General features: G+C 44.1%; 1 protein-coding gene across 1 annotated transcript in view; it reads right to left on the reverse strand.

The window, feature by feature from the left end:
- VSNL1 (visinin like 1) overlaps positions 1-24,705 on the reverse strand; it is a 101,894-nt gene that overhangs the window by 37,118 nt on the left and 40,071 nt on the right. The window contains exon 2 of the mRNA XM_072767667.1: positions 22,444-22,610. Coding sequence (XP_072623768.1) covers positions 22,444-22,605 — 162 coding nt within the window. The 5' untranslated portion in view covers positions 22,606-22,610. The remainder of the gene's footprint in view (positions 1-22,443; positions 22,611-24,705) is intronic.

Genomic DNA, 24,705 nt, shown 5'->3' on the forward strand with positions numbered 1-24,705 from the left:
AGCTGCCCTCTATGCCATTCACCGTCAGAGGCATGTCGCATTTCACAGTGAATGAAGTAGGAGAATGGACCATGGGTCCACCTGCCCTGCTGCTGACCTCTGAGGGTGTCGCTTCCTTTACTAATCCTTGGGGACCATATCATAGCTCTTAAGCCCTGCCACCGGCCAGGATGGACTCGGGGGTCCAGATTACACAAGCAAGAGTCACTCCTCCAATCAATCAGCTAACTTTTCTAAGGACGCTCAACCAGCTCCTGACCTCCAGTAGCTTCAGTCCAGCAGGGAAGTTGAGACATACACACGGATAAGTGCAACCCAGGCTCTACATGGAGCTCACCTTGGTCAAGATTACCTGTTTAGAAAGCAAATTCAGTTTGCTGCATCAGCTCACACCACCTACCCCAGTGCCACCAGTCAGCAATAGTGTGTATGGAGAAGTTCTGTCCTTCCCCATCTTTGTGGGACTTGTCACAATGTTGCAGAAGAAGTCCAGAGAGAAGCTAGTAGCATTGATGGGGCAGGGCTACGCTATGCCATTTCACAGCACTTCATGGTAAACAAACTGGAGTTCATCAATTAAAAATGAGAGCACGACAGGAGCCAGGGCTGGCTGCAGGGCCACCTGGAGTGGAGCAACAGTGTGTGGCTTGCTGGGCCTCACTCTGGGATGATGTTCACAGTATGTGAGCACCTTGTTCCCTTTACCACGACCTCCCAAGGGAGTGTGTCACAGGCCAACGGAACAGCCTGAATATAGGGCTGGAGGTAGAAGTCTGACACCTACCTGCTGTCCCTTCCCCAATTTTTCACCAACTTGGCTTTTGTTCAAGAAGCCATCAGTGTTCCCAGCCTGACACAATAGGTAATGATTGGACTAAAACTGATCAGAGCAAACCTGTTCTTTTTTTTTTTTTTTTTCCAAGTGATATAGTTTAGGCCAAAGAGACAGAACAGGGGACCCCTGGGTGGCTCAGCGGTTTGACATCTGCCTTCAGCCCAGGGATGATCCTGGAGCCCCTGGATCCTACATGGAAGCCTGCTTCTCCCTCTGCCTGTGTCTCTGCCTCTCTCTCTTTCTGTGTGTCTCTCATGAAAAAAAAAATCTTAAAAAAAAAAAAAAGAGACAGAAGAGTTCAGTCTGCTGATGGTGGCTGGGGTGGAAGCACTTCTTGGAGATGGAGATGTTTTTATTTCTTGATATAAAGGGACTGATGCAGCTGGCACCCTCTCTCTTTCTTTGGCAGACTCCAACAGTGGCATGGTGCCTGGGATGGCTGCAGCTAGCCTGAATCCATGAAAGTAAGGCCAAGAGGGTCCCAGAGATGTTCAGAAGTCATGGTCTACTACCAAACAAATGTCCATCTCCAAACTTTTTTACTTAAGTGTTTTTGTTGTTGTTTTGTTTTTAAGCAGTTTCTACACCCAGCATGGAGCCCCACTCATGACCCTGAGATCAAGACCTGAGCTGAGATCAAGAGTTGGACGTTCAGCCAACTACGCCTTTTTTTTTTTTTAATCACATGAGAAAAAGAAACTCTTGTTCTTCAAGCCACTATTGATTGGATTTCTGGTTATTTGTAGCCAAGTAACTGAAACAGGTCCAGTGCAAGGAAATGAAATTCATCCTTTTTTCCAGTAGGCAAAGGGACCTGTAGGAGAGCTTTTGTTGTTGTTTCTTTTTCTTTTCTTTCTTTTTTGTTTTTAAGATTTTATTTATTTATTTATTTATTTGACAGAGAGAGAGCACAAACAGGGGCAGTAGCAGGCAGAAGGAGAAGGAGAAGCAAGCTCTCCGCTGAGCAGGGAGATTGATGCAGGGCTTGGTCCCCCTAAGGTCATGACCTGAGCCATAGGCAGATGCTTAACTGACTGAGGCACCTAAGTGCCCTAATATCAGTTTATTTATTTATTTTTCCTAATATCAGTTTAAAATGAAAGTCATATGTGTGTGTAATGAGAACTTCAAGCAATAAAGAAGTATATAAAGTAAGGAGTGAAGGGTGCCTTCTCACCAAAAGTTCTAGAAGTTAAACACTGTGAAAAAGGACGGGCGTGGGGAGACATGTGTGTATACTTGGCAAAAATAGGATCACTCTCTATACCTGTCTATAAAGTGTTTTGCAATGGCCTTTTTAATTTAATGAGGTAGCATGGATCCTGGAGGATTTTGAGGAGATAGGATCTAGTGGGAGCTGTACTTAAGGAAGGTGAAGTTGATATGTAATCATTAATCTATAAGCAGGGCACAAAATAGATAAAAACTCCCATATGAAAAGGAAAAGGGGGAACTGAGATCTGTTGATAACTTCCTAAATGTAGGCACCATGCCAGGCATTTTCATCCTACCCAGTTCCTCTGGGAGATTATTCTCATTTTATAGAGGCTCATTCAGAATCAGAACCCAGTTCTTTCTGACCCAAAGAATCTTGTTCCTGTTTCACCAACAAGCAGGTTTGCATTTTTCCATGGGTGGCCTGGTATAACTGCCCCTGTGATTGGGCGCCCAGAAAGCATCTTCCTGGTGGGTCCTGCTAAGAAGGTAAAATGCTATGGGCCTGATCTTGAAGGATGGATGCCCCTTTTGGTGCTGGCCAAAGCTGAGTGAATGAGACAGCAACACACTAGCATGGATGTGGAGGCAAAGGGGGATAGGACAGGAAAACCAAAGGAAGTGCCCTGTGGAGCCCATCAGGCTGGCTTCCTTGCCTACTGTTAAGTGGAACTCTTGGGAAAATGACAACTGGCAAAATTCATAGTGAGGGGTAATTATGCTGTCAGAGGCATCTCTGGTGCTCAGGCCTGGGAAGATCTGCCAACAGGATTCATCGTGAATATGCAATTTGCTGAACATTGTTAAGCCAATGTTTCCCCCAACTGGAAGTCTGACAACAGGAAACTGCTGCTTCAATGCCCCCTCCTATGCTGCCACGAAGGCAGAGGTGGTGAGAGAGAGCACAGAGTCTTCTCCTGCCCTCAGCTATACCCCAGGGGACTCTGGCCTGTAGGAAAGACTCTCCTGGTATAATGCCCTCCCCACCACTGCCCTATTCACCCCAGTTCAGAGACCAGTTCTAATTCAATCTCTTCCAGAAGTCTCTTCCGACAGCCCCTCTGCATGCATGTTTCTCACCTCCCACCCAACTTCCCTAACCTTTTGTCACTTCCCTTTTGAAGGGAACTCAGCATATTTTACGTTATGGCATTATCCATTTATCTGGGAGCTCTTTGGGGGGAGGATCTTATCTGACTTCTAGTCTTGATCACTCTAAAAGTCATTTAAATACCAGGAGCTACTAATGTTTTTATGGAATGAATGAATGAATGAATGAACAGATAGCTGGTCAAGGAGGCATGTAGCTTTTGCTTCTGGGGAACAGGATGGAAAATGAGAAGATGAGTAAATGAACTCTGGACAAATAGCTGTGTTCTACTTGGGGAAGAGCAAGCACCCTCCTGCATAGGGTCCCCCTTCTGGGTGGGAAAGAAAGCTGGGGATTACCATGAGTGAAGAATCTTTATATGAGGGACACATTGGGGTGGTTACTCCAGGAGGAAGAGTCCTTAGAGGTAGTTTAGTCCTGATGAGAGAACAGAAGTGTCTGCTCTGAGGTCTCAGGGGGTCAGTGGTAGGGCTGGAACTAGATCCCTTGTCTGCTAAAGTCCAGCCCACAGTCCACTTGGCTGCCCAGGCTGCTTCTGTTTACCATCCCATCTGTAGTCATCAACTGGATTTGGCCAACATGATGTCAGGAATGCAGACATGTTGTATAATCCATCAAATGTTTTCCAAGAAGTTTACTCTGTTTACCCACTCCTTTAATTTTTCTATGATCCCTGTTTTCTACATCAATTAATGTTTTCTGTGCCCTCACTGATAACCCCCTGTTGAAGATTCAAAAGGCCTCTCCTGCAGCTGGTACCCTCACACAGCCATGTTCTTTCCTGTTCCACTTAATTTGGCCTTCCTGATCACTGGGGGACCATGTGGATCATGGGAGAAGGATGCTGTACTACATAGTATGAGCTCCAAAAGGCAAAAGAAGGGAGGAAAAGATGGAACAGTGAGGGTGGTGGACTTGCGGGTGGCCTGGGGAAGAAAGGGAAGGAAGTGGGTAGGCAGGGTGTGGGAGAGGGCAGGGAAGAAATGGCATCATTGGACTGTGGTCACTCGAGCAAGGTTATGTGTTTCATTCATCTGTGTCCCCCAACACTGAAGACTGAGCCTGGGCCTGGCTTCAAGGAGGGCTTTGGGAACTCTTTGCTGAGTGAATGAATAACTCTAGAATGAGCAATCCACCCTCTGGGAAAGGAAATAACTGCTATCATCCAGAATCATCTGTCCCCATTTAGCATTACACTAAAGCCCAACGGGACCTTGGGGTGCATTTCAGAGTCATCCTGGAGCTTCTTCAAAGTATAGATGTTGATCTCACCTCCTTTATATTGAGCCAGAAAATGGAGGTGTGGGCCCCATCAGGCATGTGGAAATCAAGAATTGCATACCCCTAAGGTTAGAAACTACTCTCTTAGATTATTCCAGCTTCCCTGGCCTCTCCTGGAGATGGCCTTGCAGTGGCTGTAGATTCATCTCTGTCATATCTGGGGTGATCTATTCAGTAAGGTTTGGTAAGGCTGAAGGCCTACTTGGATTTTTCCCATTCACTCTCACCCTTACCCCAGGGGTCTCTGATGAAGGACTGATGAAATGCTCATGTACAGGAAAGGGGGCTTTTACACTGGAGAATCACTTTGTAACAGGAGTTCCTTGCTGGTCAGGAGCCTCCTCACAAGCCACAGGGATCACATGGTCACATGGGTATTAAGAACCCTCTGGAGCCACCTTCTGCTTCCCTCCTAAAGGTTGAGAGCTTCAGCCCAGCAAAGGACTACATTGCAAAGAGATTCTTTTGCTGAAGGAGGCAAAGTCAAGGAAGGCAAAAACTTTCAAATACACCCATTCCTCCCCTGCCCTTGACACACATTCACACACATCCACCTGGAGTGAAGAACATGGCTTGTCCAATTCTTACCCTTAAAGACTGAAAGTCTTGCCCTGCATTGCCTACCCATAGGATGTGATGTGAATTTTAGCACCTAGAAATGTTCCTACCCCAGGCCTTGAAATCTCACCGTTATTGCTTTGGCTTTCTGATAAACTGTGAATCTCTTAGCACTGTGTACGTATTAAGTCTAATCAGTCATTGGTATGTTAGTATAAATAAATTAATTAGAAACATTTGGGTGAGGCAAGGCCAAGGGCGGAGGAGGAAAGCACAAGGTAGTGAACTATGGCACAGAGAAAAACAGAGCTGGCTCATTTCTCACTCCGAGACATCACTGTCCTCTTCAGAATAATCCCCCAAACCTCATCCTAGCCAGGAAGAAGTCTACCTTTTGGCCCAGCTCAAGCCCCACTTCCTAGATGATGTCTGCCCCAAAGCAGCCACACGTGAGCATTACCACAGCATATTTTTCAGATGCCATGATCACCCTTCATCTTATCTCTGCACATGCGTGGTCTCTCAACACAATTGGAATCCTTACAAAAGAGCTGTGTGTGAGACACTGAGATCTCAATCAGGTAGATGAAGAAACTGAAGCTTTTGTAATTTGTGCAAGGTCACACGGTAAGTCAGAGTTGGGAGATCCCAAGTTCAAGCTGATACATAGCTCAGGCATTCATTGGTTGTGTGACTTTAGACACATTACTATTCTTTTTTCTGTTTTTAAAAGATTTTATTTATTTATTCATGAGACACACACACAGAGAGAGAGAGAGAGAGAGAGAGGGAGAGAGAGAGAGAGAAGCAGAGGGAGAAGCAGGCTCCATTCAGAAAGCCTGATGCAGGACTCGATCCTGGGTCTCCAGGATCAGGCCCTGGGCTGAAGGTGTTGCTAAACCGCTGAGCCCCTCGGGCTGCCCGACACATTACTATTCTTTGTGCTCAGTTGTCTCATCTGTAAAATGGAGACAGTAATGGTACCTCGTGCAAAAGGCTGTTGTGAGAATTAAAAGAATCGATGTACAGAACATACAATGGGATAGTGCCTGGTACTTAGTGAATGTTCCAGAAGTGTTTGCTATTATTATTGATCCTGTTATTGTTACTACTCAATATCACTTCCAGAGGATCCGATCTCTTCTGTTTCTCTCATAGCATTTACTGGACACACAGCAAGAACTCAGGCTCTATTAGCTCCCTTTCCTTTGTCTTTTTGAAAAAAAATTGCCATCAGGATCAGAAAAATGTTACAACTGCTTGTTTTATGGAACAAAGATTTTCATATTTCCCGAGAAAAGCAGCCAACATTGGCACTACCAGATCAAAGCAAATAGAGTTCAGGGCCTTGAGTTGTGGCCCTCGCCTGGCAAGAGTTCAGAGGAAGATTCCTTGGAAACATGCCGTAGGGATGAAGAGCCAAGGCCCTGTCATCAGATGCTTCCAGGCCCATATCACTGACACATTGCAATCCAATGTCATGTTCTCGGTCCTCGACAGGCCTGTTCTGATAAAGGGCTAATGGGCAGGAAGGGGAATGTTTTGCCAATGTGCTTATTTCCAGTAGATTATGGATGTATTTTTAGTGTGACTGAGAAATAGCTAGGATCTTGACTTGCAAGATGATTTTGTAGACTAGGACTAGGAAAAAAAATCCTAGCAAAAAAGAAAAAAAAAAAAGATTGCAAATGCTTGTTGCTGTGGGGAACTTCATCTTTTCATTGCCACCTGGCTCACTATGTTAAATGAGTTCATGTATGATTTCTTCTGGGAAGCTGCCCTAGAGCCTCTTCCCAGCACTACCCATTTTTTTCATGGCACCTAGCACATTTACCTCATTGTATCACCATTGCTAGTTTCTCTGACACACAGGTCTGACTGAGCAGCTTGAGTACAGTAGCCATGGTTGTTGGTTCATTTCAGTGACCCAGTGATTAGTTTGAGAGTGTGGTAGAGGAGATGCTCAATAAGTTTAATGAATAAATGGATGGATGGTTGGATAATGGATGGATAGATGGATAATTGAATGGAAGGATGGATGGATGGATAGATGAATGGATGGTTGGATATAGATGGATGGATAGATGGACAGCTGGGTGGAAGGATAGATGTATGGATGGATGGATAGATGGAGAGATGGATGGATGGGTGGATAAAATACAAAGACCAAGCAGTCATTCTGCACTGCTAAATCATGTTACAAGTAGGACTACAAGTACTATGTTTCAGCATTTCTCACCCATTTTTAGGTGTTTGTCCCTCATACGACATTACTTTTGCCTAATGCCACCGTAGACCTGCTTTTGATGTGATTCAAGTCGTGTGGGCAAATAAATGCCTCTCCTCCCAAATGGACACCAAGAGAGATATACAACCACTCATGATGGTCCATCAGTCCAGTTCACACCCTGCAGAGGCACCTCAGTGGAGACAAAGATTTGAAGAGCAGGCACAGGAAGAGGGAGACGTACAGGGCATTCTTATATTAGCAAATTATAGACAGCAGTTTCTCATGTTTTAAAAAACAAACCCCAGCTGGAACGAATTGTTGGGACCTTTATGGCCACAATTTAACTCTCTATTTGGATGAAGTCTCCATGTGGCCCCAGTGCATCAAACAGATTAAAGCCCTGGGGAGGTTGTCAGGCCCAGCCCAAGCAGCAGAACAGAATATCTTAGAACTATCTATTCTGGGTAAAGAAGCAGCACACATGGAGTGAGTCCATTTCTGCTTGTTGTGGCCTCAAATCTCATCCACTGAGAAGCTCAAATGACAAGCCAGCTGCACATCTTGCAGCTGACCTTTAGAAGAGAGGCTATTGACAGAAGTCCTCCAAGAATGTACCTTGGGTGCAGGGACTGCTAGCTGTCCCCCATCAAGTCTTCTCTCCTTCCAGAGTAATTGACTTCTTGACTAGGCATACGGCTGTTCAAAGTTGGGGCTACTTTCCCAGTGTCTCTTGCAGCTAGGTGTTGCCATAAAACTAAGGTCTTTAGTTGAGACGGCTGAGATGATGTGTGCAATTTCTTGGTCTTGCCCTTAAAAGGCGGGGCATATTCACCAAACCTCCGGTCTTGTCCCTCCCACTAGCTGGAAGGTGACACTGTGGTGAGCCAATTGGGGTCACGTGAATCAGAGCAACAGCCTAGGAAGGGGCACCAGGAGAAAAGGGGACTGAGTTCTGGACGGCTTGCGGAGCAGAGCTGCCAGACTAGCTTGGACTTTCTATGAGAGAAAAACAATCTTCAGTCATGTCAAAACCACATGAATATGTCACACTCAGTTGAACTTCTACCTTAACTCAGGCACCCATGTAAATGAATTGAATATCTATGTGCGTTTTTGTGTATATGCATAAAATCTCTCTCACACATACACACTCAGCAGGATCTTCATATTCCCTCATTGACAGTTATTAATTCAATTGAGTTTTGGTGCTTCAAGGAAGCCCTTCATCCATGTGAACAAAAAATACATATTAACATATGTCTCTAACACAAAATAATAGGGCATCCTCAATAACTTTGTAATCTTAAAAGGAAATGGTGAGACTGATTCTCACGAAAACAGTCATCTTTGCTTGATATGTATTATGTTAATTCTCTATCAGTTGGAATCCTCAGTTACCCAAGGCATTCTTCATCAATCTGGACACTAAGATTTCTCGATTCAGGTGGCTGATTCAGGTGGCTAATGCAACTTCTAAAGTCCCCACCTTGTCCTCATCCTGAAAGCAGAATGGCCCCAATTCCTGTCATCCCTTTACTCCAGGACATCCCTTGGTTTTGTCTTATATAATCTCTCCCAAAGCTGGCTAGATCCTCATCCAGTGAGTTACCCCGGCAACCCAGCTGTGTCATCTTGAAAGATGTCTCCAGGCACCAGCTTCTGAGTCTGAAAGAGATGTGACTGAGGCCAAGCCATAAAGACACAACATATTAGCTCTAACAAGATGTCATCATTTATCGGGCTCCTGGTAGACATGTCACATTTTTTTAAAAGAGAATATGGATAAAAATAAGTCCTACCTTGACTATGCAGTGGGATTTACTTAGAAAGCAGCCATAGCTATCTATTTTCAGAGACCATCTATGTCTTTGATGATCTCCCTTGCATTTCTTCTAAAATCCTTCCAGTGTTCACACTTTTCTTTGACAATCTCACTACAAACTCAAACGTAAGCAGCCTAATTTCCAAGTCATCAGGCTTTCTCATATTAGACATCTCTAGTTTTACATGTTAGTCTTTCATTTCCTCTTTGGGAAAATAACATTTAAGGAAATTCATTGGCTACTCTGTTTTGCTGGCAAGTGCCTTCCATCTTCATAAGAAAATTAGCTAACCACTTAATTCTGAGAATGGATACTATGTGATCCTGTAATGTTGCATCCTGCTTATTTAAACATTCTATATCAAAACGGTTCATCATGAATATCTGTGGTTTATTATTCTGGATAACACACTAAAAATATTTCACTATTTTCATTTAGTCTTCAAATTGACTTTCAGTTAATCTATAAAGGAAAGTCCTTTATTTACTTAATTTGTTCTATCAACCAACTAATTTTTGTTGTTGAGTGCTGGGGATACAGAGATGGATAAGATATAGTTTCTGTCCCTGTGAGCAGTTGCACAGCAAAATTGCTATGATGCCAAGTGACCTACTGTACAGGGACATTCATGTTTAGCAGAGATCTATTAATGATTTTGATCTTTTGATTTCTAGAATCCTGGCATTAGAAGTGAACTTAAGAGGTCATGTGGTTTTCTACTTCATTTTACAGAGGAAGAAACTGAGGCTGTTCCTACCTCTTACCTTCTACCTCTCATCCCTTTAATATCCTCTGCTCAGCCATACTGAACTTCGACTGTCTGCTGAACAAGGGGTTCACTCCCATATCTGCTTTTCTACCATATTTTATTAAATTCTAGAGCTCCAGAACAAAGCAGCTAGTGGGGCTCTAAAAAATGTTTCATGTGGTCCCACAAATGTTCTAAGGGAGCTAGGACAGGGATTACCAGCCTTCTCTATAAATTGAGACTCTATGACTCAGAGACATTATTAACTGGCCCAGAATCACACAACGTACAAGCAGCATCATCCTGATGGGGACTGGGGTTTTTGCCTCTCATTTTCATTCAACTTTGTAACACGTAGGATACTTTCTCCTATAAGGAACAGAAGACCGAGTAAAGGTGGCCTAATCCATAAAAGATTAAGAATCCCATACGTTTCAGATACTGTTTCAGGACTGATCCAGCAGATCTGGGATATCACCAAGGGCCCGGATTCTTTCTGTCTCTCTAACCTACCATGTTCATCTTGGAAGCAATATCTTTTTTCATCATTGAAAGTTAGCTGTAGCTGTGCCAGGTGTCATATGCAGACACCACAAATAGCAGCATGCTAGTCTTTCTATGAGTGAGAAGAAAACCTTGTCCACAACCATCCCCAGTGCCCTGCAGATCTTTCCTCAGATCCCTTTTGACTAGGATCAGGTAACATGCCCACATCCTAGATGCAAAGTAGACCAGGAAAATGTGTACCTGGATGTTAACTTCTACAATGGGAGATTGGCCACAAGCAGAGAGGACGACGTGAAGAGAGAGGGGAGGCCACTGGGTAGATAACCAACAGTGTCTGATACCTCATTTAATCAAGCCACCCCTTCGTGTCTCTTTGAGTCAGTGCCAACCATTATGGGCACGATCCCATAATTTGTGGTCATTAAATATGATTGAGAAGCTGTAATTCCTCATGTGGGTGGGCTTCTCCAACCCTCATAGAGATAGTCAACCTACTGGGTTTTCCATTGACCCAACTTCAGCACAGCCAACAAGGAGCTCTCACACTGTCAGACTCTGCCTCCTTGGCCCCCATGAGTACCCTGGGAGGCAGGAAAAGCAGGCCTTCTGGAGAAACATGGACTTGGAGAATAAAGGATTGCCCACAGCCCAGCAGCACAGGGACAGAACCAGGATGCAGAATAGGCTCCTTCCCCCTACCACGTTCCACCTGTAAGTCATCTGGAACCACACTGGACATTTATTTGAATGTTTTTCATTAAAGGCTATATGGTTAGATAAACCACATAAACCATCCTTATGCGTGGGGATCAGACTCCCTGAGATTTCCATCAAGGATCTACCTACCTATGAAAGAGCACTGGCAGTGGAGTCCAACTGCTGGCATTTGAATATTGCATGACTTTGGGAAAGTTATTAACCATTTTGTGCCTCAGTTACCTCATTTGTAAAATAGAGGGAGTAATAATACCATCCTCATATACCATTTGAGGAACAAATGAATAATATATGTGGAGTGCTATGCTTGGAACAGTGCCTAACACTCAGTAAGTATTCAATTAATGTTGGCTATTATCATCTATTTATTATTCATCTGTGCATCTTGCCGTCTTTTGATTTATTCCAGAAAGGACCTAAGGTGTGCCTAGTTTCTATGGTGTTTTATGTTGTAAAGCCAACAAGCGCCTCCCCTGCCCTGCCAGGTGACTGTGAAAACATTGTGAATCATACTGATAAAACAAACCATTTGTCTTTATTTTCAAACCAAAACATGTGTGTGTGTGTGACAGCTCCCTAGAGCAGACAGTAAACTGGATTGTACTGGATGGCAGAAACAGTCCCCGCCACCTGCCTCGAAATCTAGTGTTGGGCTGCTTTGCCTCAAATGGGATCCTGACCCTCTGGATCAGGTGGGGGCTGGGTGGGGGCTATGCACATGCCCCAGGGACCCTGCCTTGTTCAGACGAAGTCATGCTCTCCCATAGCCTTTCTCTGGAGTTCATGTAACACCTCTGAGCTGTTAATGTCTGCTGCAGAGAAGTGCAAGGGGAAGCGAGGGGAAGACTCTCTCCTCTCTGCTGGCTCACCTCCCCAACCGCTGGGAACATTCCCTCTGGCACCTGGACCTGGGACAAGCTTCTTCTCCTCCCTTCCCCTCTTCCCACACAGGAGCAGTGGCGGCTGGGCCAGCCTGCAGGGGTTGCAGGGGAAATGTGGTGAAGACAGGTTCTCATGACTGAAAACCAAGGCAGCCCCTCTCCAAAGGGAGGGACAGTCCCCTGGAGCAGATGGCCACTTGAGGCCACAAAGAGCTGAACAGACCATGAAAGATTTCTGCTGCATAAGCACACGGTGAGGCCAGAGTCCTCACCCCCGTGTTCCTGTCACTGGCTCCCAAGGCCCCAGTACTAATGAAAGTGACATTGAGCATTCACTGAGCACCTTTAATGTCAAGCCCTTGCAAGGTACATACAAAGAGTCATTTTGACAGCTCCGGAAGCTAAAGACAAGGGAAATGGAGGGAAGTGGAGGGCCTTGTGCAAGAATTTGCAGCTCTGAACACTGGGCCCCCCATCCAACCCTTTCTAACTGCTATGTCTGGCTCCAGGCCTGCTCTTCCCACAAAAGAAGCTGCCTTTTCAGTAATACCTAGCACATATTCTAAGCTGTTCTCTGAATCTCTGATAGAGGGGCCCACACCCAAAATGATAACACACATGATCTTACCTTTCATCTTTTGGCCGTTTAGTGTAAACTATATACGCAAAAATATAGGACAATAACTATCTTGCATTTTTTCCTGAAAACAATGTAAATAACACTGATAAAACAACCCATTTGTGTTTAATTTCAAACCAAACATGTTGAGTTCCCTTTTTAGTTGAGAGAGAAGGAATTTCATCTATAGAGGAGATGGGTGTAGGGGCCTGACTGCACAGATGCTGTGTGTCACAGCCAGGCCTGGGGTCTTCACGGAACACCCTATGTCATTGTTTTTGCCCCAAGAGATTTAACAGATTCACCTTCTTCACAGCAAATTGCCACCAGCTCCTCTCTGTGACAGAAACAAAGGCCCAGGGGAGTCTTGGTCCCCAAGGAAGTACAGGGCTCTGAGCCAGCAGCTCTGCTGGGAACTGGACCAGGGTGAGAACTGGACTTGCCCTGTGGGCTGGGGTCAGCCTCGGCCACTGAGGGGAAGAGGTCCCTGGATCCCAGTCATTCCAAGATCATGGCCTTGCCTACCTCCTGCTCCCTTTGTAGAGGAACTGGTTTCACTTTGTCTGTGTAATGTTTTCCTGGGACCTCAGGCCCCAGCTAGTGCATCAAACTGCCCAGGAAGCCTTGTCAGACTCTCCCTGACCCCTGCTTCCCTTCCCCTCAGCTCCCAAAGCTCTGACAACCCACATCCTCCTTTAGCTCTCTGCATTTGTCTGCTTGCAAGGCTTTATCTCCCCAGATGGTGGGGGACTTGCATGGATGTCCCACCTATGGGTTCTCTCTGTCTTTAGTCTTGTGCAGCACACACAAAGTTCAGACAATCAATATTCAGTGGATGACTCAGCCAACCTTTCCTAAGCCATTTGTTTGAGGGCACACTGCGAGCTCCTAGAGCTTCACCCACTGAGTCACGGAGAACACTTCCAAGGGAAATGAAAGTTAGCTGCTCATGCCTGGTACTCTCATTCTGTGGTCTTGAGAAGCATACAACACCAGGATGTCCATGGTCATCTAACACATCTTGGTAGGAAACCATCTGTTCACCTTGTCCGCAACATTCAAGACTTTCGGGCTTTTCTGGCACTTGATGACCTCTGGGATGGGGCCCCACTCACATGTCTTTTCCCACTTTTCCCTGATACTTGTGTGGTCACTCGACATTTCAGCCAACAGAGCTGTTGGCTATTCCACATACCATCTGCTTGTCTCCTCACCTCTGTGCCCTTACTTAGGTTGCCCCTCCTCTTAAGAAAATCTTTAAAGCTCCAGATCCTACCTATATTTCAAGATATCTGAAATCTTCAGTGAAGATATTTATACAGAAATTTGCTAGCCTGGAATTTCTGCACCAGTTTTGGGACAAATGTCCCTTTCTCTGTTATCTTTTAGCTATCCGCATAAACTGTTCTGGTAGGCCGCAAGCCCTTTAAACAAGGGAGACAATCTGACTTGAATTCTGCACGTGCCATGGCTCTTGACTACAGATTTGTTATAGAAACCACTTGACAGTGTTTGTTGAAGGTGATTGACAGCTAAGAGCTTCTCTGGATCACTATCTACAGAGGGATTCTCTTCCACTAGAGCTAATGAGGCCCTTGAACGTTTTGTAGATGGATTTAGCCCTATTTTGCTGACCTCCCCTACCACTCCCCTATTCAGGACTACATTTCATCTGAGAGGGAAGAAGTGACTTAGACCTCAGGATAGGAGACGATTTGTAGCTACATCAGGTAGTCACAAGGATGGAACCCCAAGCTCCATAACTACCCTCAGAGGGAAACATCAGTGGTCCAAGACCCATTCCAAGTGGAGCCATGAGCATGAATAATCGAGGACAGAGAGCATTCTCAGAGGTGCTCAATGGACCACAGGAAGGGAGGGAGGATTCCCACCAAGGGGAGTCAGTCAATGGTACCAGATGCAAACCCCTGTCACCCTCTCAAAGATTAGAAAAATCCAGTAATGTAAAGCAGCTTTTATAATGAGAGGTCCAGACATGATTTCGTACCTTCAAGTCCAATTCTGTAACAGAAATGGGCTACTTCTGCCTCTTTGGCTCTATTTCCAATGAGAAATGGATTGTCCAATTAGCTCTAGAGAATAGCTAAAGGGAGAATAGGTTTTTCTTGAAACCTCCATCAGGCTGGAATTCAGACACATCCTTTTGGGTGTTAACTGGAGCAATGAAGAAACAGCTCAATCTTGGGCTGCCTCCTGACTCCCAAGAGCTTCGGTATCTTCCTGTGTAAAATGGGGGGAAATGGGGGGCGGGTGGACTGAGAAACTTCTAAAGGGCTCTTTCCAACCTTATCCTGAGGGCAGAGAAGTTGAGGTTTCCTCTAAGAGCATTCCTTTGGATAGCATGGCTGCAGGGACCATTGATACCTCTCTAACTGACACCTGCCCTATCACCGGAAAGCAAAATCCCAAGGTGTGGAAGCCATCCAAAATAATTTCACACCCTGTGAGACAGGAGAAGGTTATCACTTCCAACCCTCTGGGATAAATGCTCTCTCTAATGCAAGACGCTCTGGTAGCTAGCTATTCCCTAAGACAATCTCACCATAATAAAATGCCTTTGGAGCCTCACATGGGACTTGGTTTTCTCAGAACTATAACTTTATTGTCATCTCTTTCTCCTAGCTCTTGTTTTCCACATTAATTCAAGTTGAAGTGCAGCCTCGATCATGTTGGCAAACATTCCAAATGGAAATGAATTCCCAGGTTCTCACTAAAAATTGCAACATCCTCACTAACCCAATCTGGATGACATTTTGTGTCTTATGTAATGTCTGTTTCCCGAAGGAATTAGAATGTTTCTGTATATAGTTCTGCCCAACAAATTTTTAATAAGGCCTACTCCTAATTACCTCTTAGGAACAGGCTGAGTCTGAGTCCCTGAAAAACCGACCATCCAAAAATCTGTTTTGAGCCAAGAGTTTTATTTTCAAAATTGATTTGAATCAGATGTGGAGAAGCCATAATAGCCATCTCTGTCACGTTCTCCTTTGATAAAATATCTCATAGGGGAGCCAGCTCTTGATGCCACAATCCAAGATACTGGGTAGTCTGGAATCCAAAAGCACTCTTCTGCCCAGGTGCCTAAGATCGAGCCACTGATGAGCCTTCCCTGCGCAAGATGATTTGCTGTTTACAGAGCACTTTGGTTGACTCTCACATTAAGTAAGCAGGGCTCAAAACAGTCTCCCCATTTGGTAAATTAGGCAACTGAGAGCCAGAGTGGTTTGTTGATTTATTTAAGAAACTTTTAAGCATAGGGCTTTCCCAAGGTCACATGGCTAGTGTATGGTAGAGGCAGGTACATGTCTAGCCTTCAGGTTAAACCAGATGGCATTTATGTGTTCAGGTAAAACACCAATAGCAGTGTAGGCTCTGGGGAATGGAGAAGAGCTCTAACCAGAGAGAAGGTGGGAAAAGCTTGCATAACTGTGTTGTAAAGACATACTATCCTTGTACAAGGAGATGGGGGGCCCAAAGTCACTAGAATAAACAGGAGGAAAAGACTCTTCCTGCTTTGTAAATGGAGAAATCAAGGAAGAAGGTCTTGAGCCAGTCCTGGAAGGATAGTTAGGATGGAGTGACAAGGGAGCATTGGAGGCATTCTGCTTGGCAACAAAGAAGACCAGAGAAGCTTCCAGATGCTTGCTCCTGAATGTAGTCAAGAGGACACACGCTGCATAGCAAAGTGAGGAGAATGCTGTTTGCAGGGTGGTGCGGTGCTCCTCTGTGCTGGTCTCTCTGCAGCTTTGGGCAAGTCCCCTGACCTTCCGACCACTAAGCCCTGAAGTGAGGGAACTCTACTCCAAAGTCTCCTTCCATGGTAGGCCAAGGTGAGAATCAAGTGAACTAACCATCATAGTGAAGCATGTTAGAGTGTCAACAAAGGAAGGGGACATGGACGAGAGAGAAAAGGGAGGGATGGAGGGAGGGAGAAACAAGAGAGGAGGCCTATGGTAGGAGCCTCTGCTGCGGACAAGCTTTTTCTTCAACAGGTGTTTTTCACATTTTCTCAGCAGGATTGCCAGGAGGTTCGTGTTTGTTTGTTTCATTTTGTTCTGTTTTTATTTCAGCCTGAGACACTGAGTCTGAGGGCCTCCTGCCGATGCCATAGGAAAATGCTCTCAAACGCAACAGTCATCTTTTAGTCCAGGTTTTGGGATTCTAGTCAGTGAGATTCTTGAGTGTTCAGAGAGACCCGCAGCTCCTCATGTCCATAACACCCGTCCTTTGATGATCAGCTTCCATATCACCTTCCCTGCCGGCCCACCCTGGGCCCAGAGGCCCTTCCTTGTCTTTCATGGTCCATCACAGTCATACACGTAGGTACATGATAAGCCTACACTTGACTATCGGCTCTTTGAGGGCAGCCAGGCAACAGTGGCCCAAGGAAGGAAGATTCAGGACATACACAGCACTTGGAACATCGGTGTGCTCAGGACAGGGAAGGTAGAGCAAGGATTGCATTTTCTTTTAAAGATTTTATTTATTTATCCATGAGAGACACACAGAGAGAGTCAGAGACACAGGTAGAGGGAGAAGCAGGCTCCCTGCGGGGAACCTGATGTGGGACTCGGTCCCAGGACCCCAGGATCACTACCTGAGCTAAAGGCAGATGTATAACCACTGAACCACCCAGGTGCCCTCCCAGGGATTGCATTTTATCTCATTGGGGCCTTCCCATTTTCATTTTCATGGTGCTCTGGACAAAATTCAACTTAATTAACTGGCCCCAAATCAGGAAAAGATCGCCTGCAAACTGGAAACAAATTTGACAAGATGCAGATAAGAATCTGTCATTCTTATTTTCTGCCAGGGAAGTTTATTTGAAAGTATAGCTTTAAAGGGGATGTTTCTTCATTTGTCTTAGTGTCAGTTAAGACCCACTAAGTCTCCTGTTGTAGGAATTAGAATGTTAAGCCTGCCAATGGTTAGGAGCATCTTTAGTGATTCTTAACCTTTCTTCACCCTACAGAACACTTTATAAATCCGATGAAAGCTCTCCCTAGAGAGCACAGATACAAACTTTTATACACCATCTCAGTGTGTACAGAATTCTAGAAACCTACCGAAGGATACTCCCAGGTTAAACTCCAGACTAGTACTTTTCAAAATGTCATGCATGGATTTTCTCCATTAGAACTATCTGTGAGGTCTTACTAGAGATCCATTTGCTGGGGCTCTGTCCTAGGCCCAGTAAAACAGCAACCTGAGGAATGGGCCCAGCAATCTGCTAATAATATAGTCAGTCCAACTGATTTTGATAACACATTCAAGTTTGAATTGCCCATTGATGTAGATCGATTTTTTTCATTTGCAAAGTCACTTGATCAAGTGACTTTTACGTGGTAAAATGGCAAAAACGAGATGCAAATGTTTTATTTCATATTCTACAAAACAAATATTATATGCCTGAAATCCTACATTTATTATATGTTTGCATGTAACTTTCAGGAAACAAGTAGTGATATGTTTTTAAGCTTCAGAATTTTTAATTCGTAGTAAAATTAATTTTAATTTTAGTAAAATTCTGAAACTCTTTTAATTTTTAGTGAAATTCTGAAGCTCCATAGAGAATTATAGAATATGGTTGTGATACTTTGTTAACTAGAAAATCTTTCTTACTCTTATAAATATATTATATAAAATATTATATATAAAAATATATCATGAAATGCTTAGGTGCCTCAGATTCTATGATATCATTTATTTTTGTTTGTTTTAATACATGTCTCTCAGTAGTTGTGTCAATAAGGAGTTTTGGTGAGGAGCACCTGGATGGCTCAGTTGGTCAAGCATCTGCCTTCAGCTCAGGTCATGATCCTGGGGTTGTAGGATGGAGCCTTCTGTTGGGGCAGTGGGGGGGGGGGGGAGGGTTCCCTGCTCAGCAGGAAGCCTGCTTCTCACTTTACCTCTGCCCCTCCCCCTGCTTGTGCATGCACATGCTCTCTCTTTCAAATAAATAAAATCTTTTTTAAAAATAGAGTTTTGGTGAGTAGACTTATATTTCTTTATTTTTTAGACTTGTATTTCCAAAGCTTTAGGCCTAGAACATTTCTTATTGAATGGAATTCCCATATATTTTTGTAACATAAACATGGTACTGAGCTTGGAAAAGGTAAACACTATCTACTCAGAGACATTTTATCTTCTAAAAGGCAAAGAGAAAAGTTTGCCTTTCATCACTGCATTCATTAACTTCTTATTTAATAGCCCATTTAGAAGTTAACCTCCTATTTCTCGTCTTCCCCCACCAACAAGGATTTATGTCATCCTGTCTAGCACTGGGGTTAACTGTGCCTTCTCCATTAGCCTAGGAGACCCTGGAGGGCAGGCAGGTCCCATCCTTTAGTCATTTCTATAGGATTCCCTACCAGAAGGCTCCATGAGGAGATACACAGCCAGCATTTAATATAATCCACTCAACGAACACTTACTGATGCTTGCTCTGCGGCATGCTCTGTGCTAATCACTGGGTCTTACGTTGATGAAAATGAGGTCACTATGGTTTACACAACATAAGAGTGAACACACTAGGAAGGGCTGTGCCCAGGCCTGTGTTCTGTGAAGCTTGCTCCTGCAGCTGTAAGTTGGAGGGGCTGGAGGGGGCTGATGGTGGGCTACCATGGAACCAGTCGTCAGGCCAGGCTGTGTGCTGTGGTGAGAGTGGCCACGGCATCTTTAATATGTGTCCTACCTTCACTCTTTCTGTGACACTAGGCCTCATTTTTCTGAACCTCAGTTTTTTTTTATTAAAGATTTCATTTATTTATTCATGAAAGACACATAGAGAGGCAGAGACACAGGCAGAGGGAGAAGCAGGCTCCCTGCAAGGAGCCCGACATGGGACTCGATCTCAGGACCCCAGGATCATGACCTGAGCAGAAGGCAGACACTCAACCACTGAGCCACCCAGGTGCCCCTGAACCTCACTTTTAAACATTTTTAAACATAGGCCTTATGAAGGGGTTCTTTTATATCTTGGATACAAAGGCTTCTAAAGTTGAGAGTTTATGGCTCCTGGCCTAGCAGAGGGGCCTCTCTCATTATCCTGCTCCTCCCTACACCTCAAAAGGGTTGATTCTATGGCAGCAAAGTGCCTCTCCTGGAGCCCAAAGTGGGTCAGGCTGGTTACAGTAGACACACCAGGCTGACCACATACACAGGAGGGCAGAGGCCACAGGCAGTTTTGCTCGCTCAGGTGGATTCCAGGATGTCTCAATGTCCACGCTGAGATAGAAGGAACCACGATCTATTCACCAGGATAAGGACTGTGCCTTGCTGAACATTTGCACTTTTCAGCAGCATTAAAGGAAGTCTTTTCTTGTCAGCCCTCCTCTTGAGCCTTATTACATAATCCACATTTTTCTCTGGGTTTCTTCCTTCTAGCATTTCAAAGCTGTCTTTTTTTCCCCCTCCCTGTGTACATGGCATATTTCCTCTGCGGTTCTCCCCTGTATAATGTCCTTGGACAACTCTGGAAGGAGAAGGAGACTTTGCCTGCTTTCTGATGATCTGACACAAGAGCACAGGCTGAGTTTGAACACGGATGTTAAGAGGCTGCCAAGAATCCAAACTCCATCCAGAAAGTCAGATGCTCTCTTCTTGGAATAAAAAAATCCACTCTCGGGTGGGGTGGGAGAGGTGAAGGAGGGAGATGATGTTTTATAGGTACATCAGTTGTACCACAAAATGCTGAGCTGGGTTTCATGTTCCCACACACACCCCCACCCCCATCTTGAGGCTGGTGCTTTTCCAGCACTGAGTATTTCCAGTATGCAAATGAAATACCTCATTTCCTGCATTTCAACTAATTCTTCAAAGGCAAACCTCTCTCATTTTAAACAAATAGTGAGGGATGTGGCACACAGAGCTTTCTTAAACACAGAGTGACAGCTTGCATGACCTCCAGTGATATGAAAGTAGCTGTGACAAATCTCATTTGTCTGTACTTTCCTTGGGGCTGAGAGTGAAGACAGTTGTGAGGCTCAGGCTAACTCCTAGGTGATAAAATGTGAGAAGATGTGACTTGGAAAACCACGAAGAGTGGTTTAATAATATAGGAAAATGCATATCATCCCACTTCTCTGCAAAAGTAATTTATATCAAGTGAACAATAAATGCATTTCTCAGCACTTCTACATGAAAAAGCTCTATGTGATAAAAACTAATGTCTTAGATCTTAGAAATGGCACAGTGATCTTATACTATACATGCCACTCTAGGTGTACCTTTCTACACACATTTAGGGAGGTAGTTTTGTGTATACCGTGGCCCTTGGCTGCTCAGCTTTGGTTTCATGATAACCCTAGGTCACTGATGCTCATCAGTGATCCTTACATGGTTACTGGGTTTCTAATATTGCTGTAGCAACCATCTGTAAACATCACTCAAAACCACAGCCATCTGACTTAGATATGATATGTATCTAATCATGTGGTCCTACCCCCTATCCCATACCTTGCCTCTTCCCCCCTGCATGTAGCCATCAGTCTGGATCCTGTGTTCATCACTCTTGCTTTCCTTTTTTACACAATTTATTGCATTTATTTGTAGTCCTATAACATTTTAAAAAAATCTTATCTGTGTTTAATTCAGAATATTTTAAGAATGACTTTTTGCACTTAATGTTTCAGTGATGCTACAGTTCAACTGCTTTGCCTGCTATGTGAACATATCATAGTTTATTTTCCACTCACCCTTTGATGGGCATTTGGGCTGCTTCCCAGCTTTGCTGTTGCAAACAGTATAGCCAGGAGCATTCTTACACATGCCCCTGCTTGTACACATGTAAGGATAGGACTGCTGGAGCACTGGCTCAGTGAAACTCTCAACTTCAGGAGGTCAAAGCAGTGTTCATACTTTATACAATCATTCCCCACACATAGGTGTACCTGGATGGTCCACATCACTCAAATCGATGGTTGATACATTTAAAGGATAAAAGTAGTATTTTCCATTTGGTATTTCCATCAGAAAAAGTTCAAAGAAAAACCACACGTTTCTTCCAAAAGCCTAACATGCTATACGGATGCACGAAATGGAATGTCTTAGATCTTGCCAAATCTAGAACCAGTACAACTGATAAGCTCAGAAGAACCAAGATTATACCATTGCAGTTGAAATGATACCTTCCACGGATAGTTTTACCTAAATTCCAGGGTGTAAACAGTGCAAAATGCTGAGTTAAGAGGCCACATTGTAGACCTTATGCCCAAATGAATACTGGACCTCCCCCCGCCCCCCCCGCCCCAATGGTGCTATTGGAGGAATCTAGGTTGTTTGCTTTTCTGCAAATAGGAGGGCATTTGGTGGTGAAAAAGCGTCCCATGTACTTTCTCTTTAATGGAGCGAGGTGCAGTTACCTTTTACATGCCAAACTGTAGTGTAATTAACAGTTTGTCGATAATCATCATCAAACACTATTATCTGAGATTTCCATTGTAGTTTCACCCTACACTGTCATCCTTTGAACTCTAGTCAGTGATTTTTAAAAATATTTTATTTATTTATTCATGACAGACACACAGAGAGAGGCAGATACATAGGCAGAAGGAGAAGCAGACTCCCTGTGGGGAGCCCCATGCAGGATTTGATCCCAGGATCACGATGTGAGCCAAAGGCCAACGCTCACCCACTGAGCCACCCAGACGCCCCTCTAGTCAATGTTTTGACCGAACTATTACTCTTCTTATTCAGAAACTGCTTGACTTTGGCCCAGAACAAAACTCATCCCTCTGCATTTTTAAGAACCTCCACTTTCCCTTTTGTTTGGCAAATCATCAGCATTTGAAACAAATGGGCTACTTGTAGTTGCAACCCCCTACCTAGGAAGCTATGTTTCAGGAAGATGAGGTGTTTTGTGGCCTGGAGAAGGACAAGAGACTGAAGATGACTTACCTTCACATAGAGCTGCTGAAACTCCTCGAGGTTCAGCCTCCCACTTGGACAGTCCTTGAGGAAACCTTTATACCACTGCTTGAGCTCGTGCTCGTTGAACTCCGTGCTCTTCACCAGATCCTCCATCACTTCGGGGGCCAGTTTGCTATTCTGTTTCCCCATCCTGCCTGGAGAAAAACAAATTAATGCAATTAGCTGTGATCATTTCAAGCCTGATTAGGAGCCAAGTCAGAGTAGAGTCCTAAGTAGGCCTGTGATGGCAACTCCCTCCACTGTGTCAGATCAACCCCCCAACCCTCCAAGTCTGCCTCCTTCTATTTGGCATTCCAGAAAGGAGATGAGTGAAGAAAGACCCTTGTGGGGCTCGAAAGGTGGTAGGGCTCTTCCTCCTCATCATGCGTTCCCACTCACATTGCATCGACTCCCACATGGAAAGGCAGCCATCCCTGTTGGTGCTATTTGTGTAAAGTATATGGGCACTGTTTCTTTTTCCTTCCAGGAATTAAAATGCAGCAGCGCTTGCTGCCTAGATAGCTAATTCCACATTTAGTTTGTAAGAATATCAAGTGGGATTATTGACACACGCATTGAGAAGGCTTTACAGGCAAATGATTATAAGCAGACTTGGGAAATCTGATCAGCAATGGTAGCAAATCTCAGCTGGTTCCAACATTGCAGCTTTTTTTTTTTTTTAAAATAGAAACAGCTTATTTTTATTAGCCAAATTAATTCTCTTTCTCCTCTCCTCTTCAGAGGTTATCTATAACTTCGCCATCAGTGTTGACAAACTTGATGGCTTTTTAGAGAGACTGGGTGGTGAATTTCAGTTGACCTAATTCCATTCTCCTAGTATTACTGCTAGTAAGTAAAAGTAACAATACATAAAATAATGTTACCTATATCTGTTATGTGCTAGGTTATGGACTGTTTACTAGCTGTGTTACTTAGGGCAATATTAATTAATGGCCTTATCTCAAATTTCTTCCTTAATGAAATAAATATAATGACAAAACTCTTCAGATTTACTGTGATGGCTAATTAAGGTATAAGCAGATAAATAAAAATAAACAATACTCCATAGTTAAACTAGTTTTTGCACTAGTGCAGGAAAATTAAAGTGAATTTTTTTTAAAAAAAATTTCCCTTCAATCTTGTTGTTTTATTTTAAAATTTTTAAAAAATATTTTATTTATTTATTCATGAGAGACACACACACAGAGAGGCAGAGACAGGCAGAGAGAGAAGCAGGCTCCATGCAGGGAGCCCGATGTGGGACTTGATCCCGGGACCCCAGGATCACGCCCTGGGCCCAAGGTAGTTGCTCAACGACTGAGCCACCCAGGCATCCCTCAATGTTGTTGTTTTATAACGAAAAGAGTGAAAGCTGAACAAATTATCTAGAGTCAAATTAAAATCGAAAATCTGAAGGACCACCAGAATAAGGAAAGTGTCACAAGATCTGCAAAATCCTGATACAGGAACTCAATTCGGCTTTGAAAAATTTACCCAAGTGAATGTAGGGCTTTAATGTGCTGGAGACACATTCTCTCCTCGTCTCTAGGCAGGTCCATGCTTGCAATCACCCAGAAGGGGTAATCTCATCACATACTTTGTTGTTTTTAATTTTTTGCCTTCTTTTACAAGAGATTCCACACCCATTGTCAGTGACCTGCCCTAACACTGAACAATTCTTTCACTGTGATGAAACCAAACCACTCTTGCTACTTTCAGGGAAAGCTTTCTCCTCAGCACCATCCCAACCTAACACAATGAGAAGATATCATTAAAATGGCCATTTGTCTTCCGAACTCTTCTGTTTGAGCAAAGGACCCCAGGATCAGCAACTATATCCTTTATCATGGAGTGTCTCTGCTTATTTTTGCTCTTGATTTCAAGCTCCATGTCTCCCATTAGCACAGTCTCTTAATTATAGGTTACTGTGGGATCCCACAGCTGGATATGGAAATCAAGTTGGAGACTCAGGTGTCAAATTTCATTAATCTGGGTGAGAAAACTGTAATCCGTGGTTATCCTGCTAACCAAAAGATGTAGTACCAAACTTTCAGGATTTCACTTTGCTGTTTTCAGTAGAGAATTACAAATTTGCATTACTGAACCAGAATCTCACCTAAGAGTAACAGCTGCTCAAAGCTGAGTGTTGGCTGTGGGATAGGCACTGTGTCGAGCACTCTCCATACGTAATCTTGAACTCTATGACAACTCAGCAGTAAGGATTCGGGCAGCTCTCTTGTACAAGACCAT

This window comes from Vulpes vulpes, chromosome 8, assembly GCF_048418805.1.
Source record: "Vulpes vulpes isolate BD-2025 chromosome 8, VulVul3, whole genome shotgun sequence".
Classification (NCBI taxonomy): Eukaryota; Metazoa; Chordata; class Mammalia; order Carnivora; family Canidae; genus Vulpes; species Vulpes vulpes.